At 44.2% G+C, this 17,130-nt stretch overlaps 1 protein-coding gene across 1 annotated transcript in view; it reads left to right on the top strand.

Annotated features, from left to right (window-relative positions):
• Nucleotides 1–17,130, top strand: part of LOC127006435 (uncharacterized) — a 52,421-nt gene that overhangs the window by 15,862 nt on the left and 19,429 nt on the right. Inside the window, exons 2-6 of the mRNA XM_050876386.1 lie at nucleotides 8,293–8,735; nucleotides 9,319–9,426; nucleotides 11,389–11,541; nucleotides 14,809–14,971; nucleotides 17,107–17,130. The exon at nucleotides 17,107–17,130 is cut by the window's right edge and continues 377 nt beyond it. Of these exons, the coding sequence (XP_050732343.1) occupies nucleotides 8,293–8,735; nucleotides 9,319–9,426; nucleotides 11,389–11,541; nucleotides 14,809–14,971; nucleotides 17,107–17,130 (891 nt within the window). The remainder of the gene's footprint in view (nucleotides 1–8,292; nucleotides 8,736–9,318; nucleotides 9,427–11,388; nucleotides 11,542–14,808; nucleotides 14,972–17,106) is intronic.

Raw genomic sequence — 17,130 nt, 5'->3', positions numbered from 1 at the left:
GTTGTCATCTATAACTTGGCACGTCTGCTGAATCGCTACTGATGTGACTTTTAGATAATGCTATTATTTTTCCCTGATGTTGAAGGAACAAAGAATGCACAAAAGTGATGTGGTTTTAGTAAACCGACCGATATCTCTGTCAAGTGACACACACACACACACACACACACACACACACACACACGCACACACACATAAGGGAGAGAGAGAGAGAGAGAGAGAGAGAGAGAGAGAGAGAGAGAGAGAGAGAGAGAGAGAGAGAGAGAGAGAGAGTGTTTGAGAGAATTACATAGAATTACATAGAAAATCAGACCACACAGACCCCATGGTCCGGACTAGGTGGTCTGTCCTTAAACCCAAGTGACTTTACATTAATCAGAAGGCTCCAAAACGTTGCATTTCTACTCTAGACCTTAGAGTACGGGTGGCGAGATAATTCTCTGGATGCTATGCACGGGGAAAATTTAGACATTTAAAAGAGGTGGAAATGGTGTCTTTCTTCGTTCCAATAATTGTATATTCATCTAGTATATATGTTGGTGTAATAAAACTTCTCTCCTAATAATAATAAAAAAGTTATGACAACCCAAAATATTGCGCATTTTCTCGTGGCCGTGACGTGTCGCGTGGAAGCACCCCACACTCGCTCTCTCTCTCTCTCTCTCTCTCTCTCTCTCTCTCTCTCTCTCTCTCTCTCTCTCTCTCTCTCTCTCTCTCTCTCCCCTCCTCTCTCCCTCCCTCCCTCCCTCTCTCTCTCTCTCTCTCTCTCTCTCTCTCTCTCTCTCTCTCTCTCTCTCTCTCTCTCTCTCTCTTTTTTTATTTTATTTACACAGACACTTGGTTACATCAGGGCCTAGTACCTATAACATTACATTATATGGCGGCAGTAGTTTCTGGGCTAAAGGGAACATAGTTGGTATCCCTTATCTGAAAGCCTAACCTGTTCACAAATTGTTCAGCCACTGGTTCACAAACAGTTTATATTGTTGCCGGTGTGTGAACTGCTGAGGCAGCTGACCGGACGCCGTGGGATCCGCCTCCGCTGACCGGGTGTTGGCTGTCATCTCCCGCTCCGGCTGGCGCAGCGTCCTCAGGTGCTCCACTCCCTCCTGCTGTATTTTGTACAGAGTCGTGGCCACGTCTCGCCGGTGTTGGAGGGTCTGCAGGGTCGGTAGGTGCTCCGGTTGTCGATCCGTGATGATCCTCCACGCCCTCTCCTGGATCTTGTCGAGGAGCGCGAGATGGGTACTGGCAGCTCCCCCCCACGTTAGGCACGAATACTCAAGGGAGGATCGGATTTGTGCCTTGTATAAGACCTCGCGCCCTCGACTGTCCATCAGCCAGGAGATTCTGCTTAGGGACGTCAGCTTCCGTGAGGCTGCCCTTGCCAGCTGCTGGATGTGCGTGCGGAAGGTCAGCCTGGAGTCATATGTGAGGCCCAGCACCTCCACTTCCTCACGTGGCGTCAGCTTGAGTCCCTCGAATTCAAGCTGGAGATCCACAGGTGTCCTGGCCACTACCAGCAGCTGAGTTTTTGCTGGGGCAAACTTCACTTGCCACTTACTCCCCCAATCTGCAATTCGCCGGAGTGTGGCTCTTAGTTGGCGTTCTGCCTGGGCCTTTCCTCCTGGCTCTATTTTGTGAGTTAAAGTGATGTCATCAGCGAACGCTTTGGCACTAGGAACAAGATGGAGGAGGTCATTTATGTACATGTTCCATAGTAGTGGTCCGATGACGCTGCCTTGTGGCACGCCGGCGTGGATCCGTTGCGGGGGGACTTGTGCCCATTCAGGACCACTTGAAGGTGGCGTTCCTCTAAGTAATTTTTCATCAGGCACAGAAGTTTTCCCTCCAATCCGGCTGCTCTCATTTTTTCTAATAGGTCGGTGTGCGACACTCGGTCAAATGCGCCCTCAATGTTTAGTGCCAGAGCAGCAGTGGCTCTTCCTTGGTCCAGCTGTGAACTCCATTCGTTGGATAGTAGTAGGTGGAGATCGGCTGCTGACCGGTTTTTCCTGAAGCCGAACTGCCTGGCACTCAACAGATAGTGCCTATCCAGGTGTCTAGTGATTCGCTCAGCCACTATTCCCTCCAACACTTTTGCCACTGCTGATAGGAGGGACACCGGCCTGTAGTTCCTCACGTCCGTTCGGTCGTTCTTCTTGTGCACAGGAACAACATGGCTAGTCTTCCACTTCTGCGGCCAGGTGGAGGTATGTAGGCAGTGGTTCAATATCTTGGAGAGGGGAAGAGCGAGTTCCTTGGCACACTGACGCAGGAGGCGGGGGCTGATATTGTCCGGGCCAACAGCCTTATCTGCGTCTAAGGCCTTCAGTGCCAGATACACCTCCACCTCCGTTGTTGAGAGGCTTGTCAGCTTTTCTTTTGTAACTGAAGGGAGAGTCGGTGGCTCTTTTTCTGGGTGAGGGACGGTCATTTTGGCAGCAAAAGTCTTGGCAAACAACTCTACTTTTTCCTTATTGTTCAGTGCCATGGTGCCATCCTCTCTTCTCAAGGTCGGAACTGTGCCTTCTTGCACCTCACCTTGATGTTCCTTAACCAGGTGCCACCACTGCTTGCTCCCTACCTGGCCTCCTTTTAGTTTGTTTTCTCTCTCTCTCTCTCTCTCTCTCTCCTCCCCCTCCCATCCCCTCCCCTCCCGTCTCGCCTCGCCTCGCCTCTCCTCTCCTCTCGTCTCGTCTCTCGTCTCGTCTTCTCTTCTCTTCTCTTCTCTCCTCTCCTCCCCTCTTCTCTTCTCTCCTCCCCTCTTCTCTCCTTCCCTCTTCTCTTCTCTTCTCTCCTCTTCTCTTCTCTTCTCTTCTCTCCTCTCCTCCCCTCCCCTCTTCTCTCCTGTCCTACCCTCTTCTCTCCTCTCCTCCCCTCTTCTCTTCTCTCCTCCCCCTCTTCTCTCCTCTCCTCCCCTCTTCTCTCCTCTCCTCCCCTCTTCTCTTCTCTTCTCCTCTTCCTCCTCTCCCCGCCCCTCCTCTCTCTCTCTCTCCTCCTCCCCTCCCCTCCCCTTCTGTCTCGTCTCGTCTCGTCACGCCTCGCCTCGCCTCGCCTCTCCTCTCCTCTCGTCTCGGCTCGTCTCTCGTCTTCTCTTCTCTTCTCTCCTCCTCTCTACTCTTCTCTTCTCTCCTCCCCTCTTATCTTCTCTTCTCCTCTCCTCTTCTCTTCTCTTCTTTTATCTCCTTTCCTCCCCTCTTCTCTCCTCTCCTCCCCTCTTCTCTTCTCTCCTCCCCTCTTCTCTTCTCTTCTCTCCTCCCCTCTTCTCTTCTCTCCTCCCCTCTTCTCTTCTCTTCTCTCCTCCCCTCTTCTCTCTCTCTATCTCTCTCTCCCTCTCTCTCCTCTCTCTCTCTCCTCCTCCTCCCCCTCCCTCCTCCTCCTGTCTCGCCTCGCCTCGCCTCGCCTCGTGTCTTGTCTCGCCTCGTGTCTCTTCTCTTCTCTTCTCCCTCCTCTGTCACTGTCACTACCATAGCAGCATCAGAGTCACTGTCACTTTGATTCACTCGTGGTCTACTTCCGCCCGGAGCAGAGGAACTGCTTGACGCGTCACGTGACATGCCAGATATATTCCGAACAAAAGTGGAAAATGATCTGTGGCCTTCGGTAGGCTGCGCGTAGAGACGAATGCCAGTGTACGGTTGCCAGATGCCTCCACCATTCTTCTGAGTCAAGAACTGGCGGTATATTTGAAACGTAGGGAGCGTAGAGCGTGATGATTATATATACGATCCCCGTACGGGTGGGGCGTGTGGCAGCGCACTTATATAAACGATCGCTGTAATGTAAGGGCTAGTTGATATTAAGTTGAAGGAAGTGACGGTCGAGCTTTTTTTTGAAGGAGTCAATCGTGTTACACTGGACCACTGATGGTGGGAGCTTATTCCATTCTCGCACTACAACGTTGGTGAAGAAAAATTTGGTGCAGTCTGAATTTACTTGTCTACATCTGAGAGAGAGAGAGAGAGAGAGAGAGAGAGAGAGAGAGAGAGAGAGAGAGAGAGAGAGAGAGAGAGAGAGAGAGAGAGAGAGAGATTAGGAAAATAAACCTCCCAGCTTGTAAGTTCCCCAGTAGTGTAAGGCGTCCCCATGTGGTTGGGGTTGCTTTACGCTACCCCGTGAGGGTGCGGATGGGGTGGGAAAAGTGTTGACTCCGCGGGGTAGAGAACAGGACATCTTCGACTTTTCCTTCGTATATTTCATGAGTAAATAGTGTTCTATTTGTTATTATAGAAGGACATATATTGAAAAGTATCAGAATTTTTGTATGACTGATATTATATCGCAAACATTGCTAAAGTTAATATATATTTTTTAGTTTGTAAAGACTCTGGTGTTTCCATTTGATTGTAAACGTACAGTTATTCCTGAAGATTCATTTATAATTGTCCCCAAGAATGGCAAAAGACGGCAGATTGATGACTAAATATGGCATTATTATGGGAATACTTAACATATACCATAAAAAATAGCATTTCTTGACGACCACCTTGATTTAAGACAAAAATGCCATAAATGACACGACCTGGCAACTCCGGTATGGCTGCCCAGGTGTGTGACGAGTCATGGATACCAATCTGTCTCATAAATTAACTTACCCGCGTTACTTGTTATTTACTTGTAGATCAACAACGCTATTGTTTTGTTTTATGATATATAATTTATATGAATACAATGGTGTGTAAAAAATGCATTATTTATTTCGTTTTCTGTAATTATTGGTTTTAAAGTGCTGCCAACATTATTATGACGTGCGGATTGGTCCCTCATATCTGTCCCGGAAATGGTATGGTGATTGGGCGGCTTGTCCATACCCCAGTCCCGCGTACGGGGATGGGGACGGGTAGGGAATGGGGAAGACTAACACTATGGCCGTCAGGGACGAGGACGCGCAGACACTCAACCCCACACTGCAGCCCGCGACGGTCGCCGCGCGGAACCTCTGCCAGCAAGAAAGACGGGATCCTTGCCTCACTGGCCTTACAACAGAACAGTTCAAGTGAATATTCAGTACGGAAGCATAAGACGTCCTCATGGGGGTCCTTCTGGTGTTCCTCGTCGTAGTGGGGTCCCTGGTTACTGCCTCCGCCACTACCTCTCCTCCACCCACCCAGGAGTCCATAGCCCCGTACCCTCCCAACGGCCACTCCCTCCTTTCCATCCTCCTTCAAGGGCTGGGCTACAGCGATGCCTGTGTGGCCACTGCCTTGGACACCTGTGCCACTTCCCAGCCGGAGAGCCAGCTGATCACTCTCATGAAGGTAAGAGTCGTGCCTCCACACCTTGACCTCTTGTAAGCACTGACCTTGCAGTGCTTCACTTCTCAGTGATCATAATGGAAGTCTCGCTGAGGTTGGAGTGAACAAAGATTTAACCTTTTTGTTACTGCGTAAAAGCTAAAGGAAATTATATAGTATATACGTATTGATAGATAGATACAGAGATAGGCAGTTAAATGGATCGATAAAAAGATAGAGATAGATTGATTGATTGATAGACAAATATATATATATATATATATATATATATATATATATATATATATATATATATATATATATATATATATATATATATATATATATATATATATATATATATATATATATATATATATATATATATATATATATATATATATATATATATATATATATATGTGTGTGTGTGTGTGTGTGTGTGTGTGTGTGTATGTATGTATGTACTGTGTATGTGTGTGTGTGTGTGTGTGTGTGTGTGTGTGTGTGTGTGTGTGTATATGTATTTATATATGTACTGTGTGTGTGTGTGTGTGTGTGTGTGTGTGTGTGTGTGTGTGTGTGTGTGTGTAATTCACCACGGCCTGATCACGTGTTGGACTCGTAATCGCCAGCAGGTACCCTCCCGACATGAGCAGGTGTTCTTTATCGTCGATCTCTGGGTACTGGCAGGACTTCACTCACCACACACCCCATCCCCCTTGCTCAAGGGGGGACAGTTACCACTCATGGTCAACGGAAAGAATCCGTGTGTGTGTGTGTGTGTGTGTGTGTGTGTGTGTGTGTGTGTGTGTGTGAGTGTGTGAGTGTTGTTTATTTACTATATTTTAAGGAATAGATATGACATGACCCAAACTGTAATAGTGGGAGTTTTGTCGTTATATAATGTAAAAACGAACACTGTGATGTGGTGGCTTACCTAGAGATGTTATAAAACCAGTAAATACATCAAAACCGCACCATCGATGACAACCACTCACACAGTATACAAATCACCCTATGGAAATTATTATACTTTCATATAACTACAGTTGAAGAGTCATACGAAGGCAACATACGGCTTTCCATTTTATTTAGTAACCTTTCCATTTGGATCTTTTTGAGGAAATCTAAATGATAATTGGTTAATTTTGTTACTTATTATAGATGTGGCTTATCATGGCTTCCTTTCCTTGATGGCAACAATGTTTCTGCACACGGCGGGGCGAGGCCTCTGCCTTACGCCTGTAAATTGCGTGAATGAAGGAAATGAACTGATCTCCCGTTTCATTCACTCTCAAGCTACATAGTCCGTGAACACTGTTTAATCCAGGCCAGATGGGCTTCAGCAAGCACATTTGCAAATAAAGGAGGGGCACATCCACAAAGCTAATGGCTGGAATATATAAACTGGTCACGAATCCTCTAATCGTCAAGGGCTCCTCTTATTGCTTTGCTCCTTTGCTATGCCAATGCTGTACTGTTGTCTTCAATACCTCACACACTGGTCTTTCTTCAAGCTACCACAGGAAAAAACCAGTTAGGCATGTAGCTCATCTATCCGAGCTTTGGTTATACCGAGTGTAACAAGGATTAAATTTGGAATAGTTCGCTACAAAACACCTTGTTCCACTGTCATTTAAGCACTACACTTCCATGGGCTCAGATGTTTGTCTTTACTTTCTTGATGCTAGCAATTCATCTGACTGGGTGAACTACTAAAAGCTCTTCAATAAACTGCTTATACGGGGAACACTTGGGCATAATGTCAAGCTTTTAATGCACTGGTACACTACCCGGGAATTCACAGTAAAACGGGGACCTGCCACTTCGTTGCCACTTAAGTGAGCCAATGGTATTTGCCAGGGAGGAAACGTGTCTCCCTACCTGTACGATGTCAATGTCTACACAGGTGATCTCAGTGCCGCCCCCAGTAACAAAGGTACTGGCTGCCACTTACATGGTGAGTGCAGCAACTCGCTGAGATATACTGATGACATCGCTATGCCGGCGCCCGTTGTGGAGGCTCTGCAGGACCTTATTAAAGTGTGCGAGGTGTAAGCTGCCAGGCACGATATTACACCATTCAGTGGATGGCAGTGCCATTCCTACGGTTATTATTGTTACTGTTATTTTTATTATTATCATCATCATCATCATCATCATCATCATGGGGAGGCGGTAGCTGAAAGAATAGCGAGACGGCCCCGCGTTCAGGAGGACGCGAGTTCAATCCCCGACCGGTGCCACCAAGCTGGGATCTTTCAGCCGCCGCCGAGTGGATTAAAACTACCCACATGCTGTCCAGAAGACCACCTATCAACCCAGACTAGATTCTAGGATTAAAGATGAGCTCCGGGAGGGCAGCACGAGCCAATGCAAGATGGCGCCACTATAAACACTCGCCTGCGCCAGAACGGGCTGGGCCGACCATCAGGCCCCACCGGGAAGAAGCCTTGGACCGACCATCAGGCCCTCAAGATCCACCGGGAAAAAGCCTACCGGCGCAATAGGCCAAGACGTAAAAAAAAAAAAAAAAAAAAAAAAATTCACCACCGTCATCATCATCATTATCATTATTATTATTATTATTATTATTATTATTATTATTATTATTATTATTATTATTATTATTATTTAATATTATATAATATATATATATATATATATATATATATATATATATATATATATATATATATATATATATATATATATATATATATATATATATATATATATATATATATATATATATATATATATATATATATATATATATATATATATATATATATATATATATATATATATATATATATATATATATATATATATATATATATATATATATATATATATATATATATATATATATATATATATATATATATATATATATATATATATATATATATATATATATATATATATATATATATATATATATATATATATATATATATATATATATATATATATATATATATATAAAAACACACTCACACACACACAGTGGGCAGGCTGTCCTTACAAAATTTCCTCTATGCTGCAGGAGATAAGAGACTCGGTGCGGGAAGTGGCTCAAGCCGTCAACAAAAGGCAGAATCAGCCGCGACACTGCAGGGACGTCCTGGAGGCCGGGGATGGACAGAGCGGCGAGCGCGTGATCTACCCTTACCCTGGACAGCCAGATCGCCGCCTCAATGTGTACTGCGACCAGACCACGGACGGCGGCGGGTGGACGGTGGTACAGAGACGCACAAATTCTACCGTCCGAGAAGACTTCTACAGAACCTGGAGTGAATATCAACTGGGATTCGGCAATATTAATACAGAGTTTTGGCTGGGCCTTGACCATCTGCACGCTCTGACCTCCACAGACCTACAGGAACTACGGATCGATCTTATAGACTGGGAGGGAGGTCATCGGTATGCCAAGTACGGCTTCTTTAAGGTCGCGGACCCAGGAACAAAGTATCGTCTCAATGTTGGGAGGTGAGAGGCCTTGTAGGGGCACATCCTGTCGCCATGTTTTATATATATATATATATATATATATATATATATATATATATATATATATATATATATATATATATATATATATATATATATATATATATATATATATATATATATATATATATATATATATATATATATATATATATATATATATATATATATATATATATATATATATATATATATATATATATATATATATATATATATATATATATATATATATATATATATATATGAAGAATGTAATGTGAACACTTCGGTAAAATATTTTGTATGCCAGTAGTAATTTTTTTTTTATGCACTTGATGTTTTCAATGAATTATAAATTCGAAGGAAAGATATCTGTAGAAGGTACTGCTGATAAATAAGTGGTAGAAATATTTTTGTATCTTGATAAATCTTATTGTAAAAAATACTATTTTAAGATTTTTTTATGTCTACCAAAAAAAGAACATGTCATTGCACAATCAACTGCATTTCTGTGACTTTACTACATGTGAGCTATCTTGCCAACAACACTACTTGTCGACCATTGTGTTTACGTTGACAGGTACAGCGGTGACGCAGGGGACGGCCTGGGGGAAGGCGGCCACCCGGGTTCCAAATTCTCAACCCATGACTCTGACAATGACTCCGACGGGACGAACTGCGCCCAAAGGTAAGTGCCAGACCAGCTCGAGGAAGTGGGTAGTGATAATGGTAATAGTAGTAGTAGTAGTAGTAGTAGTAGTAGTAGTAGTAGTAGTAGTAGTAGTAGTAGTAATAATAATAATAATAATAATAATAATAATAATAATAATAATAATAATAATAATAATAATAATAATAATAATAATAATAATAATAATAATAATAATAAAAATGATAATAATAATGATAATAAAAACGGCAATAGAAATAATAATAACAACAAAAGTATTTTCTGTAGACAGTAGTCAATTGCTGCAAATAGTCAAGTTTAAGAAATGTTGAGTTAAATTGTTGTCTTAAAATATTGGCTACGATGCTTTCATAACTACTCAAAAGTAAATTATCTCTAAGCTTAAGGTAACTACCTAATCGGCATTTATATTTCATATATTCGAAGGAGTTCACGAGTGCTGACGGCGGTCACTGTGCTGCCTCGCCGTATGTGGCGGGCTGGGGGAGATGCCTCCCCAAGTTACAGGTGGCGGTGGCTGCGTCAACCTCTGATCGAACTCTTTTAAGAGCGTAGGGGTTTCTGCCAGAGCCTATTCCGCTAGAGGTGGTCAGACACCTTCGTAATTGTTAGGAGCAGGGCTTGAAGTAACCTTGCATGCGTGCTCCTGGATCTTCCTGAGCTGCTTTGGGTAAGGTTCAGAGAGGATGGCCATGCTGGAGAGGGTGGGACCAACTGATGGCCGTGGCTGGGGCACTCTTACCATGGAAGTACGAACGCACATCATCTCGGTGTTGCTGTGGCTGATTTTTACTATATTCCGTCCCCGACCGAAGCCTGTTGAGGGTGGCTTGCAGTGTTGAGTAACTACTCTGAGGCCTTTGTGTCGATGAGAATGCCCATGACGCTGTCATCAAGGTGCCTCCAGCGGCACTGGACATCAATTCGGGAATAGTTCATGAGCATTTTGATTCATAATAGCCCAAGTGTTGTGTCGAGGAGGCTCGCACTGCAGCTGTTGTAGTTACGAGACAAAGCCTTAGTAGTAAACAGCCTGTCGTCACTATCGTCGGAGGTCGATCAGCCACGCAACCAGACTAGGGTGGAGTCTTACTAATGAACTTGGTGACAGCAACACAAGGCCAAGCGCTCTCAGGTCTACTATAGCAAGAGGTTTTGTGTATTTTCCGGTGTTCTTTTTATAAAGTCTAAAAAAGTGGTCAAGCATTGAAGGATGAAGGATGCTTTCATCATAGTGCCATTTTTTTTTAGTGTGGAGTTACCTGTGTTAGAATAAGTCCATATAAGGCTGGGATAAGGGTGTGATGCTGCTGGTCTGAGATCACTAAGGTTCTGAGGGCTGGAAGGTTTAGGAATGAGGGTAACATGGCTGTTTTCTCGTCGCTAAGGCATGAGTTTTGTAAGAGTGCAGAATCGACGATGGAATAAAGGGGTGGCAAGCACTGGGGCAAAGTCTGTGTACAGTTTGATGGGCAGATCAGTTGTGTGGTGGTGGTGATAGGAAGGCTGAGGAAGGGTTGTTTTCCGGCTGTGGGAGCCTTAACAGACACCAGCAAAGTGGTCGTTAATCTGCTTTGGCGCTTGATCAGCTGGTAAGTTTGAAATACAAGAGAGAGAAGAGCAATGTATGTGAGGACCACAGACCATGCAAATAAGTGCATCTTTTACAATGTTTTCACTGGAAGTCTGGAGGCTTCATGCATTTCCAATGTTTGAGGAACCAAATCAGCAACGTCTGTAGGGCTTGGCTGCACGGGCGGCAATGGCTGTATTAGATATATTTACGAGACCAGATAAATACGACCTATATGGAGAAACGAGCAAAGATACTAGTATATATTTAAGCGACTTTTTTTTTCGTCTTTTCTCTCTAGCATAGATTTTTTTTTTAAATGCCTCTCAGCCTCTGTGAAAATCGGTAATGAATATATGTAATGGGAAAATGATCACGTTTTCCAGGTTTCGTGGCGCCTGGTGGTACAACGTTTGCCATGTATCGAACCTGAACGGCTACCAGTATGTAGGCAACCACACCTCCTACGCCGACGGCATCGACTGGAGGCCGTGGCGGGGCTACCACTACTCGCTGCGGCACACCACCATGATGATCCGGCCCGCCTAAGGAGCCGCTGCCACGACTGACAAGCCCTCGGACACTTTATGATGCCAAGAAACGTTTGCTGAGTCACAACCGGTGTTTTGGCTTGTCTGGTGGACCCTTCCCGATACCTTGACACACCTGGAAAGCTATTTCAATTACCTAACCTGCCCGCTGAGCCATTCATCTGGCAATCCTGAGCCTTCACATGCACTTCTGATAACTACACTTTTTTTTCTGTTTCCGCCCGGAATAAGTTAAAATACATTCATTGGCTCACCAAAAGCTCTTTCATCAATGTAAATGTAAAAAAATCTTGCTAACTCTAATTCCTGTAGAGCAGTGTTTCCCAGCCTTGTTCCTGTCGTTTCCCCCTTCAACCAGTTCAACCAGCCGCATTACCCCCTTCGTGTGGACAAGGAAAAAAATAGCCAAAGCACGATATTTTCCTTCTTAATAACACAAATAACATAATAAACAAACAGAAGCCAAACACAAAATTTACTTGCTTAATAACACGAATCAGTCAATCACTAGCCCTGACGCCCCGTTTCCGCCGGGACCTCCCTCCAAGGGGTGGCCAGGACAGAAGAGTCTCCTGTTTTCCCTCTCCAAACATACATTTCTCGGTCCCCTCTTTGACCCTCTCTTTTACGTATTCCTCAACTCTATCTTTCGTAGCAAATGTGTTGATTTTTTGCCTTCATATACTTGAAGAAAAGTCAATTCCGCATTCTACCAGATTTTTTTTCAGTCGACTACTAATTGCTAGTAATTTATGTTTCCCTCACGTTAAATTTCCCCCAGGTTGGGAAATGCTGCTCTTGAGTCTTCTGGCCTCTAGTAAAAAAAAATGTTTTCTGAACAGGACATTTCTAAAGCATTTAACAACTTTCAGTCTTCTTTGTGATCCCTAGTGCAGATTCAGCTAAGAGCTTTATGCTTGCCCTCCAAAATAAATATAGGTTATCATATATTAATCGTTTCGTTGAAACTTTTCCTGTTATTTCAGACATTTCGAACGCTTTTGACAGTGCCGGTTCCTTTGAGCCCCCCCCCCCCCTCCCCCACCTCTTTGTTCACATTTTTTGTCGTATGTGTTCACCCCTCAAGTTATACCCCTGGCCTAAGCAATGTAAAGTAAATAACCTGCAATGTATAATCTCATTATCTTTATGAATTTGTTTGATTTTATTGTTTACAAAACTTTTTCACAGAGGAATATTAAAAACACCATCTCGACATGCCCGATTTTTTTATACATATCCCAAGGCCCCCCACTGATCAGAGGCCCTACGCAATGAGAGTATGAGTATATAGGCACAACACAAAGTTAAATGCCACATCTACTGCTAATTAAATTAGCTTCCTCGAGGTTAGGCATTTTGTGTCGTCTTAATTTGTTCTCTATACTAGAGTCTCCATTAATTTTATTTGTTTCATCTCAGATGCTAAGTATATGATTACAACTGCCCTCCTCCGCCCGTGTACAGCAAGGGGACTCCACCTTGGTAGATTTTTTGGACAGTGGAGTCAAGGCATTGGCTTCATCTGCTTCCCTCCTCCTGCTGATTGTCTTCAACCTCTTTAATTCCGCCACGATACTGCTTGCCTTTCTATCTTCATTCTCTCTTGTCATTCACTGGTAAAATCTGGAACTGCCTTTCTTCTCGCCTGTCTTCCTTTTATGCTATGACTTTAAGGCTTTCTAGGGATGAGTGTCAGGATACTCTGTAATCGAATAGGCTATGATCCTCTCTTTTGGAATATCCTGCTGTCCTAAGTTTTCAGGAGCAGTGGTGGTCTGCGTTTTTTTTTTCCTTTCTCTTATCTGTTTCGCCCCAGAGTTGCCGCCTTTGCTGTAAAATCAAAAGAATTACACTGAGGAGAGTATTGCAGCGACAACCCCAAGTGAATGCTTATTACATCGGTATGAATAATAGCAACCACTGCATCATGCTTACAGGCGCTAGCTTCAAGAGGCTGTGTAGTCACTGTTGAATAGGTAATGACTTGCGTGATGATGTTAGTAAGTTGTGAAAGTTTTCTTCATGCTCGACTGGATAGCTGTAGTGTCTTTATATAGCTGTTGTCTCCTTCTAGATATTGTTGTTTTATATGCATGCAAGGGTGCTGCATATGTATCGCCGCTATAGAATCACTCTTACACACAATGCAGACAAGTGGTGTTTCAATATATGTAGACAGGCTTTGTTTATGATGATGATGATTGGAGGCGGGTCACCTTCCATCTACTTCTTGCACCATACAAATACTGAGTCAGGTCACCATAACTCTACTTCATGCACCATGCAGATCCTTTTGAATGTCAACCTGAAAGACAAAAAAAGAGCATACTGATACATTCATACAATAATATGAGTTAAGTTTTCACTTTGCAAGTTATTTCCTATATCAAATCCAATTTTCGACATGATCCCAACACCCGATCGCAATGAAACATATTCCAATCAATCAGAAATGTTGTAACATCCTATAATAAACACAAACGTCATTCGAATCGGACGATTATTTCCAAAGATGTGACGTTTTTCGTATATGTCGTGAGTGACGGCGGCCATATTGGATTTGACGGTTACCATGGATACGGGTGTCGGAAAAATTTGTCACCCACCATTTTCCATTACCTCAGACCGTAAGGAAGCGATACCACACACTATCTCAAGTTGGGCATGAAATTCCTACGGGACCATTATTTTGATACACGGCTGTCTACACTTCTACGTCTTTCTGAAGAATGCAAGTTAAGCTGAAGAAGCTCAACTTACATTCTTAGGAAAGACGTAGACTGTAAGTTTCGAAGTACCTAGATCATTCTGGTCGTTCTTTTCTGTACTGATTCGAGTAACTGAACAACATTCCCAAGATGGTGTCTAAATACTGTCTGATACAATCTCAAAATAACTTCTTTGCTCCAGTTATTGATGTTTCTAAAAGTTAAACATAAAACTCGGAGGTAACAACCTACATCTACATTCAAATACCCTTTGCAGTTGGAATGACCGATAGCTTTTTTGGGGTAATTATTTCGTGGTAGGGGCAGTGGATGCGTAACGCAGCGCACTCAACCAACTCGATCTTTATCCCTCGAAGCGATACAGGAATCTGTCACGGAGGACTAGAATCCTTCTGAGAAGGGATAAGGAGAGGTATGTCAGAGGTCTCGATGAGGAAGTCTAGGGTTGTCTAAATGCAAACCACTTTAGACCTGCCTTCCGAGCTCTGAAGAAGGTCCGCTCTAAATCCATATCTCAGACTAGTACCATCCGAAAGGCTGATTGGCAAATAGTATCAGATGCGGATGTGTACCGGACTCGTTTGGCCGAGAACTGTGAGCAGTACACGACAGAGCCCCCTCTGACTGGGTTGCAGATGGCGGCTGCTCATCCACCAACAGCCGAAGCTCATCCCTGTCTTGCTGAGGTGAGAGAGGCTATGAGGAAGTTGAAGGATGGAAAGGCAGCTGGGGTTTGTAATATCAGTGCGGAGATGCTGAAGGCCGGGGGTGAGGTCATAATCCGTGGGTTGCGTGCTGTGCTGTCTACCGTCTGGCAGTCCGGTGCCTTTTCTCTTCATTGGAAAAGGGAGTTGGTTGTCCCTATCTGAAAAGGGAGAGGAGACCGACAGGACTCTAACAATTATCGTGGTTTTGCATTGCTCGATGTGCCTGGCAAAGTGCTCTCTCATCTGCTGCTGATGAAAATTCGATCTCATCTGCTAAAGTTTCAGAGACCTGAGCAATCCGGGTTCACGCCCGGCAAGTCAACAAATGACCGGATCCTAGCACTTCGCGTCCTTGTGAAACGCCGACGTGAGTTTCGACTACTCACAACCCATACTGCCCATGGACACTGAATAGTGACTTGGAGAGGCGTGTCAATGCCTTTGTACCGAGTCCCTTCCCAGAATCATGAGGTATCGCTTGAGTGACTTCGTGTCGAGGCAGCGACTACTCCGCGGAACTGAGTCGAGGTCTATTACCAGCTTTGTCCATGAACGCCAACTCTGGCTTTATGGGCACGTGGCGCACCACCCGAACGTCGATCCTACCCATAGGGCTCTTTCTATGAGACAACCTCAAGTGAAGACCAAGGGGACGCCCACGTAACTCATAACTGGGGCAAGTCGATCGATCCTGCCAGGAGAGACTAGACACGGACAAGGTAGCTGCGTGGAAGCTTGCTCAGTGTGACCTTCGGGAATGGAGAAAGCGAGTGAGTGAAGCAACGCTCCCCAGGAGTATGCTCCCCATTGATCAGTTAGTTTTTCATACTCTTTGGACGCTTGATTTGTTCATGTTGAACTGCATCATCTATTTGTTTTACTACACATGCCGACCTCTTAAGCTCCCCCTTGTAATGCGAGCACGTCTACATTGGTGTTTGATCTAATTGTCTGCCTATTTTTGTGTCATTAGTAAATTTGCCAATGTTACTGGTCATACTGCAGTCAAGATAGCCGATGTAAATATTAGATAGCAATGGTTCAAAACTGATCCATGTACATTGCCCGAATTCCTCTTCACTGTACCTTCACACGACCTCTGCGTATCACGAAACACATGAGAAATTTATCCAGATCCGGAGGGTTTTACCGGCGCCGGGGATCGAAAGCCACTCCTTAACCAGTCGGCCAAAGAGGTACGTAACCTCCTCGCAGAGTGAGTTTGCGAGGCTTTCCCCCAGGCAGGTCAGACACTATACATGTTGGACGCCGCTGAAAACGGAAACTCAATCTGATTTTTCACCGTTTACATGAACATTCTGCGTCCCGTCACTGAGGCATGCCTTGATAAAAGGGAAAAGTTGTGTGAATACGCAATAGCTGCGCGTGGCTGCAGTGCTCATCTCCGTACCGTTGGGCCGTTGAACCTGTGGTGGGTAAAGACCCACTATCCGGGGACACGGGCTTGTGTGAAGTCTGGGATTACCACAGTTTACCTTCTCCAGGTGTCCCCAGGTACCCATATATCTACCAACCCGAAAGGGAGGATCAATAACTGGATGAGGTTAATGAAAACTGTCAGGCCGGGATTCGAGCCCCGGACCCGCGGAGTAGTAGCCAGGCACACTATCCATTGTTCCACAGAGGCATCATGTCTTGATCCACTTTAAAAAATGTACCATCTGTTCCGTGGAAATGCTTTTGATGAAACACCTTTTCACAAGCTATATTAATGTCGAAAAATGCTGTCATCATTTCCGTCCCATTTTCCTCCCACACCCACTCAGCTGTAGACTACCTCTTTAGCTGACTGGGTTTGGAGCTACCTGGGTATCCGTCTCACCGGACCCGGGTTCAGTTCCGGGCATTTGAAAATTTATATCCCCTTTTCGGACTAGATCATTTTTTCGTGGTCTTCGAGACACTGAGATAACGTTCAACTAAAAAGATTCAAGTGGATCCCTCCCCCCCCTCCCTTTATTATACATTGAACAACTGAGCTCTTCGTATTCTTACTATAACTTTACTCTAATTGCAGGTTTGTTGCTGAATTTTTGTTTCTATGATTGTCGTGAGCAGACTGTTCTCACGAGGTTTCTTTTTATTCTTTCAAGAAAACGAAGAATCGGTCGCGTCAC

The sequence above is a fragment of the Eriocheir sinensis genome, chromosome 32, assembly GCF_024679095.1.
Source record: "Eriocheir sinensis breed Jianghai 21 chromosome 32, ASM2467909v1, whole genome shotgun sequence".
Lineage (NCBI taxonomy): Eukaryota > Metazoa > Arthropoda > Malacostraca > Decapoda > Varunidae > Eriocheir > Eriocheir sinensis.
The sequence above is the reverse complement of the archived record's forward strand: the minus strand, read 5'-3'. Positions and strand labels throughout refer to the sequence as shown.